General features: G+C 43.2%; 1 protein-coding gene across 3 annotated transcripts in view; it reads left to right on the top strand.

Moving 5' to 3' along the window:
- The window catches only part of NOD1 (nucleotide binding oligomerization domain containing 1), a 31,035-nt gene extending 13,227 nt beyond the window's left edge, over window positions 1-17,808 (top strand). Inside the window, exons 5-12 of one of the 3 annotated variants that reach the window (XM_075418917.1) lie at window positions 1,817-1,900; window positions 2,954-3,037; window positions 4,544-4,627; window positions 6,673-6,756; window positions 8,885-8,968; window positions 9,586-9,669; window positions 14,567-14,650; window positions 16,087-17,808. In XM_075418917.1, coding sequence (XP_075275032.1) covers window positions 1,817-1,900; window positions 2,954-3,037; window positions 4,544-4,627; window positions 6,673-6,756; window positions 8,885-8,968; window positions 9,586-9,669; window positions 14,567-14,650; window positions 16,087-16,159 — 661 coding nt within the window. In that variant the 3' untranslated portion in view covers window positions 16,160-17,808. The remainder of the gene's footprint in view (window positions 1-1,816; window positions 1,901-2,953; window positions 3,038-4,543; window positions 4,628-6,672; window positions 6,757-8,884; window positions 8,969-9,585; window positions 9,670-14,566; window positions 14,651-16,086) is intronic. The other 2 variants (XM_075418918.1, XM_075418919.1) reach the window with 2 other exon arrangements.
- Window positions 17,809-18,548: the final 740 nt, after the last annotated feature.

Genomic DNA, 18,548 nt, shown 5'->3' with positions numbered 1-18,548 from the left:
CTTTAGAAGCAAGGACTGTTTAAACCTGTAGGTTTAGTTAGCTCCATCTCAGACTGTTTTGTCTTGAAAGAGGATTTTTATGGGAAAAAGTGCTAAAGGGAAAAGAAAGAAAACAGAAGTGCTTCCTCCATTATCTGAAGATTGCCTGAGCCTATCTCTGCCTTTGGTCATACAGGATAAGAGGGGATCTACTATTCACAATAATCCTTGATCAAAAGCTCTGAATTTCTTGTTTTTACATCTTGCCAAGATGTCTGGCTTTCACAGAACAAAAGCTAGCATGTAGTACTCCCTGAAAGGATGTAGCTGAAGTCTTTAGATGTGGTGTTTCCCTGAGGTGATGTGGAGGGAGGACATGGCCTGATGTGATCAGGGAGAACTAACTCCACCTCTAACATCACAGGCCGGATTGTTCCACCGCTGGTCCTGTGAGGTTGTGCCCTTATTTGTCCAAACATTTAGGTGCAGAAAACCAGGAACTTCAAATATATATATTTTTTTAATGCTCCTGCAGCCTCATGAGAATTCTTTTTTGTAACTGGATTTATTCCTTCTGGTTGGCTGTGCTCTGCCTTGTTTTCCTCTAGGATTAAATCAAAGCGAGTGACACTTCTTTCTTCCAGTTAGTTGCAAATCAACTGACCTCCCAAGAGAAAGCAATAAGGAAACTTGGTGGGGGGAAATGCATAAGTATGTAAGACGAAACAAAGAAGAAGAGGACAGACTTTCATTCTTTGTCCCAGTCGTATGATCATGCCATAGACAGTGTGATTTTAACACCATCCCCAGCACCAAACCAGTCTGTTAGGTTGCCTTTTTGTCTTTATGGCTCTTCTGATGTTAGGACTTTGATTTCTAATCACCCATGTCTACAGGTCAGAAAATGTTGTTTCTAACAGTTTAACCATCTGTTTCAAAGCAGCAGACTGTTCTGATCTGTAGAAATTGGCTCTGATTTCTTCTGTGTGCTAGTGCATTCTGAAGTGACAAAGTTACTAACTAGCAAGATCCAGAGAGGCTGTTGGTGATACAGGACTCTCAGCAGGGAATGCTCAGCTTCAGAGTTTGTGTAGAAACTGAAGCTGGTCAAAATGTTATCATGGGGACAGTTTTACCCAGAAAAGGTGATTCATCAGAGTTGGAATGCTTCACAGGAACCTGTCCATTTAGGCAAGGTGAAAAAGCTTGAGAAGTTTAAAACAAACCCAACCAACAAACAAAAAAGCCCTCCAAAACAACTGTGAAAAGAAGTATTTTTATTCTGTGAATGACTGATGTTGATTTGTTTTGTGTCTAGCTGGGACAATAAAAATAGAAATATCTACCACACCCATGGGACTGCAGTTCTGTTTCCTGGCCATGGCTTTTCATAACCTTTATTTGGTGAAGCCTGAATGGGTTGTGACTTTCAAGACACCTGACTTTCAGTAGGTACTCAGACAGAAGACTGCAAGAAGAGCAGTTTGGAAAACTTGCTTTTGCTAGGGTGTCAAGCAGAATTTCTTCCTCAACCACAGTAAGTGCGGGAGGAGGATGAGGTGTTTGGTTTCTGACTACTACACTTTATTTCCAGTTCTGTGGACAGCTTCCAGAGCGTTACCTTAGAGACTTGGGGCTTTTTGTTTTCCTTTGGTTTTGAAGTGAGTCATATGAAACTGAGCTCACATTTACCTTAATGGTTTTTAATATGTGGCATAAAGACCTGTTAAAGTATCAGAGGAAAATGCATAGACCTCCAGTTATTCATTAACTTATGAGTGATGAACGTTTGTAACCTGTATTGATTCAAACTTTCTTTTCTTTCCCTTCATTCCAGGCTCAGTGTAAATCAGATCACGGATCACGGAGTAAGGATCTTGTATGAAGAACTCTCCAAGTACCAAATTGTGACTTTCTTGGGGTATGTACCAATTGGGAGCAAAACACTAGATACTGATACTAGAAAAGAAAACCGCAATGCTGACAGTACTGAAACAGCAGAGGTAGGGTGGAAACAACAGTTACCTCCTCATTTACTGAACATGAGCAAAGCAGCATTTTGTGTCAGAAATGATTCAGCTGCTCTCCTGTAACAGTTCACTGGGAAAAGGACCACAGCTTTCTCTTTCATCGCACTGCCTCACAGGATGGCCATCCACTAACATCAAGCCCTTCTGTAACGTGGTGCAGACCACTTTCAGGCTAGTGAACTGTGCAGGCATGCTAGTTTTACACCTAAAGCCTGCTGTCAGCTGTGGAGGGGGGAGAGAGTGTGAGCAAGAGGGTGTGCACTTTATAGTTAGAGCCTCCTGTTTTCTCTGCTGTAAGCTGATTTACTTCAGCTCTGTAAAGCAGACACAGCTTGGTAGAGACTAGCACCAGAAACATACAGTTTCAAGTGTCATGTTCATGGTACCAATTTCTGTAAGACCTTACTTTGTTCTTAATGAAGTTGAAGTTGGAAGGCACGTTAGCTTTGACTTTCTGCTCTTGGTTAAGTAGCTACATAAAAATGACTTTTTGAGAAGTGAACATGAATACCAAGAATTGCCTCCTGCCTCCAGTGCCCTAGTGTAAGTACCTCTGCTCAGGTATCTGATCTTCAGTAATATTTGCAAAGGGATTTTATGACTTTTAAAAGACCAAAAATACATTCTTCTGGTGTTTTCTCTTCTGGCAATATTATTTCTGTACTACCACAGGAATAAAGGGAAGCTTTGTTTGCTTGGGGAGACCATTTATTAAAAAACTCATATAAATATTTTCCCATGATTTATAGTCTGGTCTCCTTTTATTTTATATCTAGCCCTTCACAATATGAATTATATCAAAATAGAAGTACAAGCAGCTGTGAATGTGTACAAAGCCATACAAAAAAGATAGATGCTATGAGTGCATTATAAAGCATTCAGGTTGTAAATATTAAAGCAACAGCAGGAATAACCTATTTTTACCAATGTGATTTTTCTTTAAGCCTCTACAACAATCAGATCACTGATGTTGGAGCCAAATATGTTGCAAAACTAATTGAAGAGTGTTCAAGCCTTGAATATGTTAAGTATGTTGGATTATTTTTTCCTTTCTACAGTATCCTAACTGAAGTAAAGCAACTTGAAACCGGGGTGCAGGAGGAAGACAAAAATTATGTTTCAAATAAAATTTAACTTAGGCTGCAGTTGTGTATTCTTTTACAGTCATCTAGCAGTGAATGGCAGCAGGTGAAACTCTCGAATCCTTAGTCTTTACTGGAATATAATAGTAAGCAAAAGGAGTGAGTAAGGCTTAAGTGGTGCATGAACCTTGCTGCCCCTCGCAATAGGCAAATTTACTTGGGTTTAGTACCAAGCTTCTTTATATCTCGTCTTATGCGGGCCATTGGAGTCAGGTTGTGCTGGTGTCATACCTCAGCTCTGGAACTCCCCAAATTCACTTGGTGAGGTTTTCCGGTTAATTCCTGGAACTTCCCCATATGAGTGTCTGGCCATGCGCAACACTGGTTTGACATAAAGGTAGATCATTAACCGATGGTTGAATTGTGACCGTAGCAGAAAATACAGGTAACTACAGCAACACCAGCTGCTGGTATGACCATAGCAACCAGGGACTCCTGGGTTCTAGTCCTTGTTCTACCACTAGCTTGCTCTGAAACCCCACACTAGCTGTGTCCTTCTCACTTGAAATATTCACAGTGTTTTGAAACCAAAGAACACTCTGGTTCTCTCACTGCGTTGACACAGTGCTTTTGCTTATTTAATCCAACTTTCACAAAAAAGCCTGTTGGGAGATGCTTACTTTCAGGCTGTGTAGTAACCCCAGAGATTATTTTGAGATAGACTGCATATTCATGTGCCTAAAGTCAGTCAAACAAGCCAGTTTTACTTTATGTAAGTGTAGTGGGTTGAGGGTGTTCTGGTTTGTTCTTTACATCAATGTATATGCAGTCGAGACTTATCTCTTCCTTGAACTCCAGCCATTTGATAGCCCCACATAGGCTAAAAAAAGAAAAGGTCTTCTGCTGAGTACCAGCCAGAGACACTCAATGCTGCATGGACCTATGTTACTACCTACAGCCTATGTTCAGAACAGAAAGACTTGAAATTATTACAGTCTGTGCTTAACAGCTGCAGTTTCCTCTGGAGCCACACAACCAAGAAATATTCTGTTCCCTGTGACACCGTGAAACATGCTGCATGTGATTCATGTACTCTGTAGCAACTGCTGATATTGTGAACTATGTTAAAAACTACGCAGGGGCCCTTGTCTTGAGGATCAGTTCCTAAAGCTCATTTCTGGCATACTGAGTGCCAAACCCAAGACCCTACAGTAATACTTCTAATTCAGAGGGCTGGCATGCAAAATATGTAAAAGACAACATAAAATGATGTCTTTTAATCAAAGGTCAAATGTCTACAGCATTTTTTTTTACTCTAGGTTAATCTTTAATAACTGTAGCTAGCCTCCAGAGTTAATTAGCCTTAAATACTTGTGTTGCTTTCTGAGCTGGTGTTCTAGTAGCTGTACTGTTGTAAGTGACGTACCTCATCAATTCATGTATTTTGTGCAGAATAGGAGCAAACAAAATAACAAGCGAAGGAGGGAAGTGCCTTGCCCAGGCCATCCAGAAGAGCAAGACAATGTTTGAAATTGGGTAAGTTCAGTGCTGAGGAGCAGAGCTCAGGGCTTGGTCTTGTCAAGGCATCTGTAAATCCCTTAGGATTCCTTCTTTCATTCTTACCTTCTTTCCTTCAGCTATTCCTCCCCACGGCAGCACAGCCATACTTTCTGCTCAGAGGGAACAGGAGGCTGCTTTATTGTTCTCCAGTTCACACAATGTTTGTTTTGGGTTTTTTTTCACTGTTCTGACAGAACCTTAAGGGAGAGACAAACTAACAAGAAGACAGTATGTAAAGACATCCACTTTCCTTACAGCAATACAGCTGTTCTAGAGATATGTGGTGATTTTTAAAAGTTTGGGTGGTTTTATGACTGTTGGCAGTGTACCTAGTTATTGAGTGTCATTGGTATAATTGTTAAACCTTCTGCATCAAGTCCTGATAAAGTTGCGAGCTGGGAGAATGAGAAGGTATTTGCACCATCCTTCTCTCTACTCTGTCCCAAACTGGAGAGTCTGCTATTATTGGAGAGAGGTCTGAGTGTACTATAAACCCTTAATCCCTGTCCTCTTTCTCAGGAGAGGTGCTAGACTTGAGGGTTTGATTTCCACCGCTCCACCCTGCCAGCAAATCACAGTTTCTCTTTCCACCCTACAGGAGAACATTTTTCTCAGAGTCTAGTACTCAAACACTTGGAATGAAAACCTCTGTTTGGCCATTGTGAATATCACAATAACACTGAAATATGAAAATCAAATTTGAACAATCAGATTTTTGGCCTTTAATTTTGTTGTTCCACAACATTTCACGAGTATAGTCAACAGCATGCTCACTTCCATTGTCATATAGCTGGGTTTGCTGTGCTGTACTTGCTGTAATTTCAGTGAAGAACTCCTGTTTTTTTTCCTGTGGAGAAAAAAAATCACTCCAAATGGATTTAGGATAGCTTGGACAGAAATGTTTAAACAAACAGATACATTCAGCATTTACATAACAAACTGCATTGGGACTGAAGGACAGGGAAATTCTAGGGAACTTACTGGAAGTGGATGTGTTTAGATACCATAAAGCTCAATTGATTTTAAAAGAGCTGCCAACTAATTACCCATCAAGCTGGGTGTGGCTCTGAGTCATCAAGCCATGATCCTTGTAAAAAAACGTTATGCCTCAGCAGAGGCACTTTTCAAGCGCCACAGTATAGGGTGAATTTTCAAAGTGGTTGGTCTGCATAGAGAAGATTTGACCAGAAACCGCTATTAAACTTTGATCAAATCTCTGCTTTGATCAAATCTCTGTAGCTTTTACCGCATTACCTTCTCTTAACCGTTTGTGTTACTGAGGGTTGTTTTGTCATTGGAAATACTGTTCCTTACAAATGTGTGGAAAAGCCCAGGGTCATACTGTCCGTGTGAGAGTTTGATCTTTCTTTTGGCAGCTGGAGAGAGAGGAGATACTGCTGGGATATAACGCTGAAGGAATTGTAACCATTTTGCCAGGCTGTTCTGAAGGAGAGAGGGAGCTTGTAGAGCAGTTCACTTCAGAAAGTCACCCATTTGCATGTGGGTCCTGGTGCAATTGGGCATCTGGGGAGCCTTTCCCAAGACCTGTACTTTGCACTGTATAAAGTCCAGTCTGTGCCCAGCAGGTAACAGGAAAAACTGCAGCAGGGGCATGGGGAGGAAATGCTGAGCAGGAAAATAACAGGATTTAGGACTTTGTGTGTTTCTGACAGCAGCTCATTGTGCGGGACCACAAGACTCCTTTACCCCATGAGGGTAGAGGGCTGTGGAGGGTTTGCCCAGTGCGGCAAGGTGATGCCAAAAGTAATCCTGCTGCAGCACGCTGTCTCCAAGAGCTGCGGCCTTAGGGTACTGGTGAGTCAGCAGAGGCTGGTGGTGTGGTGTGCAGGGAGTGGAACACAGCTGGCTCAGCGGGGAGGGTACCTGCCAGGTTTCTCACAAGCCTGAAAGACTGTGAAGTAATCTGGGAGGGAGGGGAGGGAAGAGAAAAAGGGAGAATGTAATGCCAAGGGGCAGTGGGGCAGCACACCTGATATCTCCTGGTTTCCTCTCTTCACCAGGATGTGGGGTAATCAAGTTGGAGACGAAGGAGCAAAGGCATTTGCAGAGGCCCTGAGGAACCACCCTAGGTTAACAAACGTGAGGTAAAACATCAGTGGAGCCAGGCAGCTGGGCGTACTGCTGGCTTTTCCATCGTGCTTTGAAGCAATGACTCTTCCCACCAAGTGTTAGCTTGGAACACCATCTGGTATTGCATCCTTTGCTGTGTAACCAACAGGCTCCTGGTGCAAGCAAGAGGCCAGACTGAATCAAAAAGCCCTGTGCAACCATTAAGCAAGTGAAAAATATTGCAGGGCTGGCATTCTTTCCTCTGTCTGCACCTCCTCCCCTCATGCTGCACAGAGTTACTGGCATTTCTGAAAGCACGTGGTCAGTGGGTGCCATTTTGATCTGGGAGCGTTAGCAGAAGGCCACACCAGCTGTCGCAGAAGCAGGCACCCAGTGAGCTCAGTGTTAACAGTTTCTGTTGCAAAGGTACAGCAGCTTTTACCAGAGTAATTTTTAGGTGATAAACTGGGTAGGGACTGGAACATCCTTAAATTCAGGCTCATCCTATACTCCAGTGGAGCTATGACACCACGCGTTCAGTGCTAATGAGATGTAGTTCTCACTGGGGTTCAGTGGTTCATCTGAAACTAGCCTTCTGGAAGCCCTAGCAAGGGTGAAGTTGGTAGAACAGCATGGGGAAAAGCCAGCAGTGTAAAACAGCCCATCCCCTGCCAGACTTTCAAATGCTGGCTAGGGATTTAAAGATGCTTACTGTGGCAGCAGCTGCTGTTTTGGAGACCCTCCAGACAACTGGAGCACTGGGTTCATGGTGGTCCTTTGGATTTGTCTCCCAGTTCCAGTGGCCTCCACGGTGAGGGAGCAGAGAAGGCTCCTTGGTTTCCCCACAAGGTGGCATATGGCACTAGGTTCTTTAGAAATGCTGTACTTGGGGAATTTGGGGATCTCCAGAGAGCTTAGTGCTGCCACTTGAGATCCAGGTATTTCAGAGCTGGTGCCTTGTCCTCCTTTCTGCGAGCAGATAACTGGGCTTAAAAAATTAAAAGCTAAACAGGTGCAGTGACCTAGATATATTTAAACTTAAAAGCTATCTGAAATAGCCATCTTCCCATAATTGCAGAATCCATCCAGACGCATCAGACTTGAAAGAAAACATTCTGAACCTGAATCAGAGCTGAGGGATTCTCAGACAGGAACAAATATGCTGATGAATGTGTTTGCAAAAATAAAGAGAAGTAACTGTGCTGGCTAGAGCTAGGTTTTGCTGGCACCTGTGCAGGGTGAATCTTCTACTCTGCGGTGTACTTGCACTTGGGTTCGTTTCTTATCTTCTACTGGTTAATCTTGCTTCATGATTTGAATTCGTAGTTAGCACCAGTGGTAGCTTTATGCAAAATTAAGGGAAGATAGTCCCTGCTACATCAGTTTGTTTTAGCATATTCGCCATTTTTAGGCCCAGTCATGATGCACTAAGAATATCCAGTTTCAGCTGAAGCTAGCAGGGACTTGTACTAACACATATTTGTGCCATTGTCCCACTTGATCCCTCTTTATACCTTTTTTTAGAGACCTCACACTGTGTTCAGGGTCTGGCCTGGCTTTTGGGTGGGAAATGCTTTTTGAACTCTCAAAGCCTGGAGCATAACTTGAACTGGATGATTTTGCCAATGTCTGTTCAAAGAATGAAGGGCAGACTAAGAAACGTTTGTGGTTTGTAATGGAAAGCATGCATTTACAAGCTCATCTCTCCATACACAACAAAAGGTGTTGTGTTTGGAAGAAGAATGAGATATTCAGGCGTCTGAAGGACGTAAAGGACGAAGTGCTCAGTTTGTACAGGGACTTGGGATGACAAATGAATGTAAAAACCTGGGTACTACTAAGTACAACTCTTTGTCCTTGTTAAAAGCTTTGACTTTCAAGATCACTGGGTGTAACCCTGCTGTCAGTCCCAAGAGTACAACTCACTGACAGCGAACCTCATGGTCTGTACAAGAGAGCTGCACTCAGGCTGCAGCCTGTGAACTGTTCTCGCTTGTAAAAGTCATAAGGACTTACTGGTTTGCGAAGTACATGAACCTTTGAAACACCCAAATGCTGAACTGTACAACTGGGAGACAGATCGTCCAGGCTGGTTGTTAGTATTTGGCAGTGGGGTCAAGGGATGCTGGCTGTTTCTTACACCTGCATATCTTTACTTCACAGTCTCGCATTCAATGGCATCACGACAGAGGGAGGCAAAAGTATTGCTGAAGCTATGCAACACAACAACTCCGTGAAAATATTCTGGTAATTGACATTGTGGTCTGTTTGTTGTCCTCTTCTTTCTCCAGAGAAAGCTGCAGCCTGATTTTATTTCCTCCAATCCCATCGCCTCCTGCTTCTCTCCCTCCCCTCATCCCCTGTGCTTTCACTACCAGCAAGCTATAAGATATATCCCTTTGGAAGAATGTGAACATGAGTAATGAATCAGCAGCATGTGCCCTTTAGGACACATTCCAATGTCCCAATGTCATGCTTCACTCTGCTCCCTCCATTTTGCTTTCCCCATCTTCTCTGACATCCACCATCTGAAGTCAAGTTCTTCATCCTCAGTTTTTGCACCTCTTCAGTGTTGTCTCTACCTCTCTACCTTTTTCCACTACACCTCACCTACCTTTTGGACACTAAAATATGAGAAAGTGTCATTAGAACATTGCTCTGAGACATAAAGATCTGATGCTCTTGTCTCTTTTGCCTCCAGAACTTCACTTCAGTATCTCTTTGTGTCCAGCCTTTAGAAATTGCTCAGGGCAGGAACAGCACATCCCCCTTTGCCTGTCTAAAGCTGTCACAGACAAGCTGGAAAAACAGGGGGCCAAAAAATAATGATAACATCCTAAGTGAATGTTTTCTCTCCCACTTAGGTTGACTAAAAATGAACTGGATGATGAGGCAGCAATGAGTTTTGCAGAGATGCTGAAGGTCAACAAGAAACTGGTGCATTTATGGTGAGTTACATTCCACAGAGGCACAGGCTCTTTGGCAGTCACTGCATTAAAACTTCACCTTCCAAGTCTATGTAGGTCACAGTAAGCTTTCTGTGCATGGTCTGGATGCAGCTGACTTGTTGTAGACAGTTCTAATGGAAAGTTAATAAAGCTACCGTCTAGCATTTTGGACCTGCTTACAGGGAAAAGTTAAGCTGTTTGTGTGTCCTGGTAACTTTCGAACTACTAATTGATTTCATGTCGCCTTAGGGGAGCAGTACTGGCCTCAAGCACAAAAGTTAAAAAAAAAAAAAAAGCAGACAGCTAGAATAGAACCACCTTATTATGATTCTTAGTATTTATCATCATACTGTGAAAGCAGCAAGCACAACCCTTACTCTTCAGCCAAGAGCTTACATGACAGACACTTAAGTACGTGTCCCATTTGCCTGGTGTTTTCTCCTAGGGCTAGCACTTTCACGCATGCAAGACACTCATCTATAAGACTCAAATCCCCAGGAAACCAGGGATTATTTCTAGCAATCACAAAGAGGCTTGTTAAACTTCTAAGAAACACAGCATTGGCTGTTCTAATCCAGAGTTTCACAAGACTTTGTCCATGAATGGGGTTGGGCAGATGTGGGCTGTGAAACAGATTAGCCGTCCATTCATTCCAAGTGATCAAGAGAACATAATAAATGGAAGTCCCTTTACAAGCTTTACAAAGACTTTGCTAACTACACTTTAGCATTACCTGTATTAATCCTAGTTCCCACCCCTTAGGAAGCATGCCGGTTGTCAGAGGTGCCACGTACTTGTAGCTTCTTTTGAAAGCAGTAGAAGCTCTGATGTCCATCACCCTGAAAATAGGGGCAGGCGGGAGGGCTTGACTGCTTTGCGCACAGCTGCAGATATGCTTCACTGAGCAGTTTGGTTTGAATTCATGATTAAACTTTCCCCATCCAAAGCAGGCATAGCAATCTAGATACATGACTTTACCACAGCTCAATACTGTCTGAGGGCTTCTGCCAATAGACAGATTTATATCCTGCTTTGTTGGGTATACCAGTGGATACCTCCAAAAGGCAGTGACCTATGTAGGTAGTTAAATGTGAGGCAGAATTAAAGTGTTTTTCCAGTAGCTGAAAGAACCTCCTGGATCCCTGTGCATTTTGACTCATTTACCAAGTGCAGAAAGTCCTTTAATGGGAATGCCTCCTTCCTTCCTTCCTTCCTTCCTTCCTTCCTTCCTTCCTTCCTTCCTCCCTCCCTCCCTCCGTCCCTCCCTCCCTTCCTCCCTCCCTCCCTCCCTCCCTCCGCTCAGGTGAGACATACTTCATAGCTGCTAAGGTGGCTTCACTGGGACTTGCACCTGCTCATACCAGAGTCAAATTCAAAGGCTAATTTTTCAAAAATCTTGCTGGTCTGATAAAAAAGGCAGGATGATTTAGCAACCTCTAGATCATAACTGCTAAAACAGTAGGCCAACACAGGGTTCTGTGCTCAGAATTTTCTGTACATCACTTGCCGAGTTTCAGCATCCGTGCAGGGACAGGAATGACTCTCATACATTGATGCAATGCACAGTCGATTCGATTTATTGCTCTGCTTGCGTGGTTATATACATTTTTCATATCTGCACACGCAATCATGCTTATTCGGATAGGCTACAGACATAAATCACGCGCTGTTCACGCACCCCACATTCCCTTATGATTGGTAACTATGCACTAACGCCAATAGCAACAGGCCACCTCCACGTCCTTGAACACATCTTGTTTTTGCTAACCCACATCATGTGCACTATCAGAACTTTGTCAATTGTTATTCTTAGCTGTCCTTTCCAGCAGCCTGTTCAGTTATGCTGTTTTGCTTAAGAGGCCTAGTCATGCTAACTCTCAAGCTACATCAACCCCAACATCTCCCCCTTTTTCTTTTCAAAAAAAGCTAAGCTATCTTATCATTGCCTTAAATACATTTACTCAATTGGTGTTAGCTGCATCACAAAATTTTTTTTTTACAGTTGTCTCTAGTGACTTTTGTGTTATGCATATTATACACGGAACCAATATAATCGCTGCTTCCTCTACATCTCCCACTTTTTTATTTAATGAATTTAAAGCAAGTGCTACATTGACACACCTAAGCATCACTATTGGCTTTATGGTCCAGTAACAGCCCCGCTACAGTGCAACACTCAAAACAAACAGAAGAACACAAATGCTAATAAAAAGATATATAGATGTGAAGCGCATACCATAACCTGTATTCATATTAATCACCTAGGCTAAAATCAATGTATCTAAGGGTATAACTTATTAACTATATACAATACCTGCAGAACTCACCAAACCAAAGACACAAAGGCAGTTACTTAGTCCAGACAAATCCGTTAGATCACAGAAACCAAATAAATCCATCAGAACACAGAAATACAAACACATAAAATCACACATTTATAGTCACGACTGCACACGCACAAGCACACCAAGTTTTCAACTTAAATCCAAATATTGCAAAGACTTATGGGGGGGTTTTTTTGGTTTTTTGCAATGCAAAGACTTATGAACAGACAAGGATTTACAATAACATTCAACATTTAACAGACAAATTCCCAAGCCTCAGTTTCAGGAAGAGTACTCTCTTTTCAATTCTGTTTTAGGAAGGGCACTCTCATTTCCCCCCAGGGATATAGCCCAGTGCTGTGAAGGTTTCACTACGACTAACAGGCAGGCAACGAGAAACAATACTGGAAGAATGCCTTTGTCTTATTAATGGTCCGTGCTCAGAAGTTTTTGGTCCAGGGATCAGAGGTTCTCCCCGAGAATCCCTCGGTGCCGGCTGGAGGTCCTGCAATCCCTCGGACCATTGATGTTCAAAAGCAGGGCCCTACCTGGGTACCCAAAATCTATTACCAGAAAGCAGCAAAATAATTCACTCTCCAAAACTTAACTCCGGAGCCCCAGAAAGCAGGCACTCTCGAGAACTCATTAGCATACATTAATATCATAATCAGCTAGAACAGTTTGCAGCGATAAGGATACAAGGAATTCTACTGCACTAATTGAATTATACACACTATTTCCAACCAAGTCCTTGAATGTCAGGAAGATGGTTCTTGCCGCGCCGCTTCTGGGCTGGCCGGGCCGGGCCGGTGTGCTGGGATGGGGGGTGGGGGGTGGGGGTCCGGGAGGGGGTCCGGGCCACGCCACGCCGCTGATTGCCCGGGCGGGGGGGGGGGGGGTTGCGTGTGCCCCACCAGGTGTGAGGTTCACTGACCTGTCTGGTGTGGTGGTCGCTGGCGCTGCGGGCTGTGCTGTATCGGAGCGACTGCGCGGTTTTATGCTGGAATTCACCCTGCTTTGATCTCAGGTCGGGTACGCCAATTGCTGTAGAGGGACCCTGTTGTACACTTTCGGGGTGCCAGATTTTGCACCCCACTTCCCATTTCTCTGGATTTAAAGGATCGTCAGGTTCTGGCAGATTTACCTCCCGCATTTATCGTGTTGGGTTAGGAATTTCATCCTATGTGGCGTTAAATATTTCAAAAGACTGCAGCTCTGTCCTTGCTTTGGAGATAACGGTGGAGGAGTAGCAGCCGCTTCTAAGATAGTTTCTGCGAGTTTTAGAGAATTTAAAGCTGTATGCACTGATTTGCAAGTAATGATTTCCTCAAGGATTTTAAACTGCAAGACTTTGTTCTTTCAAAATTCTCTGTAAAATCTTTCAACTGAGCTTTCGTTCCTTTCAGCTGATCATGCTTTTGACAGCTTGAAAAACAGGGGCTAATAATCGCTCCTCTTTGTTTCAGACCAGCACAGAGTCCCCGATTCTCTGCCACACATCCAAGTCAAACAACCGACCTGTCGTTGCTATCAGCTTTCGTCGGTGGTACCACAATAATAGTCCCGATATCTTTCCTTCAGTTAACTTCACGTTGGCTCGATCCACCAATTCCGGCAGGCTTTTCTGCGCCGCCTTTTCCAACACTGACACAGTGGAACCCATACTGCCAATATTCACGCCCCCCCGGTGTGCCGCGGATCTGCTCCTGCCTCTCTCGGGCAACCCGGCTTACCTCGCCGGCTGGCAGTCCCCTGCCTTCTTTGGCTGCGGTATCACATCGGGGTCACCACAATGCCGAGTTTCAGCATCCATGCAGGGACAGGAACAACTCTCACACACTGATGCAATGAACAGTCGATTCAATTTATTGCTCTGCTTGCGTGGTTATATACATTTTTCATATCTGCACACACGATGATGCTTATTCGGATAGGCTACAGACATAAATCACGCGCTGTTCACATACCCCACATTCCCTTATGATTGGTAACTATGCACTAACGCTAATAGCAACAGGCCGCCTCCACGTCCTTGAACACATCTTGTTTTTGCTAACCCACATCATGTGCACTATCAGAACTTTGTCAATTGTTATTCTTAGCTGCTCTTTCCAGGGGCCTGTTCAGTTATGCGAACTGTTTTGCTTAAGAGGCCTAGTCACGCTAACTCTCAAGCTACATCAACCCCAACAATCACTTAAAAATGTCTCACAGTGTTCTTAATAAGAAAACCAAGCTAAGAGCTTAGTCTGTCTCAAAGAGTCTGAATATCACAATCCCATACCAGTAGTAAACAGTTATTGGCAGAATTTGTCAGCTATGTAATTAAGCTTGGTATCTCCAAAATGCAACCACATGCAAGATTAAAAGGAAGAGACTAATACTCTGGGCTCTGTTTCTGAAAGTGCACGTGGGGTACTTGACCAATACTGCGTACCATCCTCACAGAGATCACAACCATCGTCTTGTGGCAGACAGACAGCTTTGCTCCTTGACGTCAAGCTGAGAATAGGTTGTGCATGCGCTGTAAATTAGTTTGCAGGTTAGATTGACATGAAGTGCTTTCTTTTTAGGCTTATCCAGAATCAAATTACAGCCAAAGGGGTGAAGTACCTCAGCGAAGCTCTCCAGGAGAACACGGCTATTAAAGAAGTCTGGTAAAGATCCCTTCCTCAAAGGCTTACTTTGTAAACTTCCCTTTAAAACACTTCTAGCATTACTGCTTTCCAGCCTAAAAAAATCAGAGCAAGTTTATGTGAGGCAGAGGTTGTCATTCCAGCTGTGGGTTTCACATAGGTAAAAAGCCTCTGTCATTGGAACACTTCCCTGTGTGTTACGAATGTCAAGCAGTTTTGTTAGTTCACATCCGTCTGTGCCACTGATTCACAGAACATGTGCGTTGGCAGAATTGGGGTCTAAATTTATAGACCAAATTTTGCTTGTCCTGATTTATTTTTAAACTTCTGAATGTGTTCATGCTTTTCAGGAGCTAAATCCCAACAAGCAGGAGATGGTTACATTTAATTAGCATTACTAATTTTGTTCACAGAATTTGTGCTTGGATTTTCTTAGGGCGGTGCTCCAAACACCCTGAAAGTGCTAGGCTACAAGAAGATTAACTTTTTGTAAGAGTTGCTTGTTTTAGATTCAGCAGGCATCACATAGTCACACGTGTACAGTGTAAGGCACAAAGCCAAATACCACATTCCTTCCCTCACCTCAGGGAGCTCAGGAGTCAATAGAACTGTGCTGGTTTTAGCACCGCTGCTTTATTATTGAACATGAAATTTATTTTTAAATATAGATATTTGTTTTAGTGAAAGGACACTGAATTCTTGTTTAGAAAGACGATGACTCACTATCTGACTAGTGAGTTCCCTGGAGATGTGGAAGAGATGCTTTTTTCAAAGGCCACTGTCGGCTTTCGTCTACAGAAGAGGCATCAATTTCCACTCGAATCATTCTGAATCTTCAGACCAATGTCTGTCTTTTGATTCTTGCCTGTGTTTTCAGAAGTGTTAATTAACTCAAATAATTTCTTAAGTCTAAATGGTTTCATGGATTTCAACATTTCTGAAAGCTGCACTTACCTGACTGCTCATTTTCAGGGGTGTAAATATCAGTGTAGATTATGTAGCCAGACTTGAAAATTTTGCCCTAAGTCATTTCACACTAATAATGCCTGAGTACTGAACAGAGTTTTCTTCCCATGTTGTCATGGAAGACACAAAATGCTGAGGACTATAGAAATGTCTTTAAACTAGCCCAGTGCGCGGTAAGAACCTTTGTCAGCTATATGCTGCTTGCTGAAAGGCAGACAGCTGCGTATCCAACACAGATTTTAAGTTCAGGGAAGTTTAGATGTTTGTTAGTTCATTTTTTTGTTTCTGAAGGAGCAGCGTTGCTCCTCATAGGTGCAGTGGGAACAGCAGCGCTGCCTGTCCGAGGCCAGTTCCCAGCTGTGTGCCCTTGAGAAGCGTGCAGCTCACAGGGCATCACAAAGCTGTGATCTCCACTCCAAAACCTTGGAAAAATAGAAGATGGGCAACAGTCACTGCCTTACTTTCACATCGCTTTTATTTTTCCCCTCCAGTTTAAACGGGAACCTGATCAGCCAAGAAGAGGCCAAAGCTTTTGAAAATGAAGAACGGATCATTTGCTTTTGAATGAGGACTTTCCCATTTTGAGAAACTTCGTGTTACAAAGGTTACTCCTACACTAGGACTGCAGAGTTTATAAAGGCATAAATCTGCTGTGCCCGTGGCAGAAGAGAGATGCATGATTAGCTGCCTTTTTATGAACATGCTGCGCTCCCTCAGCGCCATCCCTTACCCTGCCTGTTATTCTTAATCCTTTTGGTGAGTGGGAAGTTGCCTGGGTAAGTAATTAATGTCTGTATGGTGCTTTGAAGAGGAAATGCAAAGTGTTAACAGACCAAATCCACCAGCAGGTGTATGCATCTTGGTAACTGTGTTGAGATGTATTCTGTACACTGATGTAAATAATCTCTAACTTATTTATATACGTAAATATACACACACATGTATATACGTATGCAAGAAAGGGTGCAAGATGCTCAAACTCCACAAACTCACAATATTATCTGCCTCATAATTGAAAATAAACATACATAACTTTACTGGAAACATAATCCCTCTATAATAGTGGCATGGTACCAATGTTTTCAACATGCCTACCTTTCTCCTGCCTAGAAATTAGGCCCTTATTTCTCCACAGGCTACAGCCAGCATTGTAGACACTGCCTTTTTTTTTTTTTTTGAGAAATGGATACATCAGGCTGAGATTACTTTAAATAATCTTTTTTTCCCGTATTGAAGCCAATACATTTTCTTTTATACAACCAGAAGTCCTTACTGCCATCACTGTAAAAGCATAAAACTGGCAGTAAAATGCTTTTGCTTAAAATTTCCCGAGGGCTGCATAGAAATTGCTGCCTCCTGTTTTCACAGTGTTTGTTCTGGGAAGGGGGTCTTGAGAAAAACGTGAAATATTAATTAGCAGGCTGTTCATTGCCTTGGCTGCTGGCCAAACACTGTGCTGGTGGCAATACACCAATATCAAGTTGCCTAGCTTCAGTGGGGAGAAAGGACGACTGAAAAATCAGTTGGCGTCAAGTAGAAATCCCTCCTCCCAGCAACATGTAAGCACAGAGAAGGATTGAGATTTGCTTTGAAAGCTTTTATTCTGTGCTTGAATTAGAGCAAGGCACAGAACGTGCAAGGCAAGGGGCAGGTAGCAATAATAAGGACCAGCAAGAAAACACTATTCCCCCCAAAATAATTAGTGTTTAGGGAGTGTAACTTTAGACACCCTTAAAAGAAACCAGTTTGCAAAGGGGTGGGGGTATTTGGTTGTTTTGCTGTGTGTGCAAATTAGGCATGCTTTATAAAGGTAAATTCTTCCCCACAGTGCGTACAAGGAATCTACAATGGAAAAGCATGATCCATTTTCCTTCCTTCTCCTATGTTACCACCACCTCCCCCCAAACTCTGAGAAACAATTGTCCAGTTGCTGACTAACCCACAAAACCTGGGTAGGCTAGAAGAAGAATCTCCAGTTAAAATGCCAGACCAATGAAACCTCACCTTCCAATCTCCCAAATCTGCCCCATAAAGCAAAACACAAAAAAAGGCTTTGTAGGTCAGTTTCCCTGTTTCCCACCTGATAGCAGACTTTTCCCAGTCCCCAGTTCTGTCTACTCCCTTTAACTCCCTAACACATTTTAAAATACTCAAAGCTTTTCACAAAATCTGCAGTTAAAAAAAAAAAGGGAATAAAAATAAATTAGTATTCATTATTTTTCAGTGGCTTTTCCTCCCGGTCCATGGTATTGACACTGATTTTTCACAGGGAGGCAAGTGAGGCTTTTAGACCATGACAGAGAAAAGTCAGCTAACTGGAGTGATTTCTGCACCTGAGCCATTTGTTTACTGAGGCAGAAGGGCACACAGTTACAGCTGAGCTGGATTTCAATTGCAAAAACATCTGCTAAAGGAAGGCCTTTAAAGACTTCTCAGTGACTTTAACAGAGAAGACACCTGTGCACCTTGTCAAAATGTCATTCCTGTTTTGCCAGCCTGCCCTCGTGGAGGGGAGGAGATGGTGGTGCAGGAAGGGCCTTCACCAGAGGGAAGTGTGCTCCCAGTTTGCTCTAATCACTGAATTGTTTACTCATTTACCAGGTAGAAAATACAGTTAAAAACTCCAGCTCCTGTCCTCATTTCACTGATAGACTGAAGCAGGACAAAGTGTCCCTGACAGCTGCCTCCAAGCTTTCCAATGCAGACACTTCTGCCCGTTTTTTGGTATAGAGCAGACATTGGAGCTATTTGTAGCGTGGTAACCTCAACCCTGTTGCAAATCCTGTTATGTGCCCAGCTGTTCCAAGCCAGACATCCAGGGCAGTGTTTTGGGGGGACAGGAGCGTCTGCGGGGCTGCAGCAGCTAAACACGACCTTGGAGTAAGCGGCGGCAGGATCAAACCCAGCTCCACGCAGGACAGATCTTGGCACCGGTTACGGTGCCAGTGACTGT

This window comes from Opisthocomus hoazin, chromosome 4 (genome assembly GCF_030867145.1).
Source record: "Opisthocomus hoazin isolate bOpiHoa1 chromosome 4, bOpiHoa1.hap1, whole genome shotgun sequence".
Taxonomy (NCBI): Eukaryota; Metazoa; Chordata; class Aves; order Opisthocomiformes; family Opisthocomidae; genus Opisthocomus; species Opisthocomus hoazin.
This window is presented reverse-complemented; position numbering and strand designations above follow the sequence as displayed.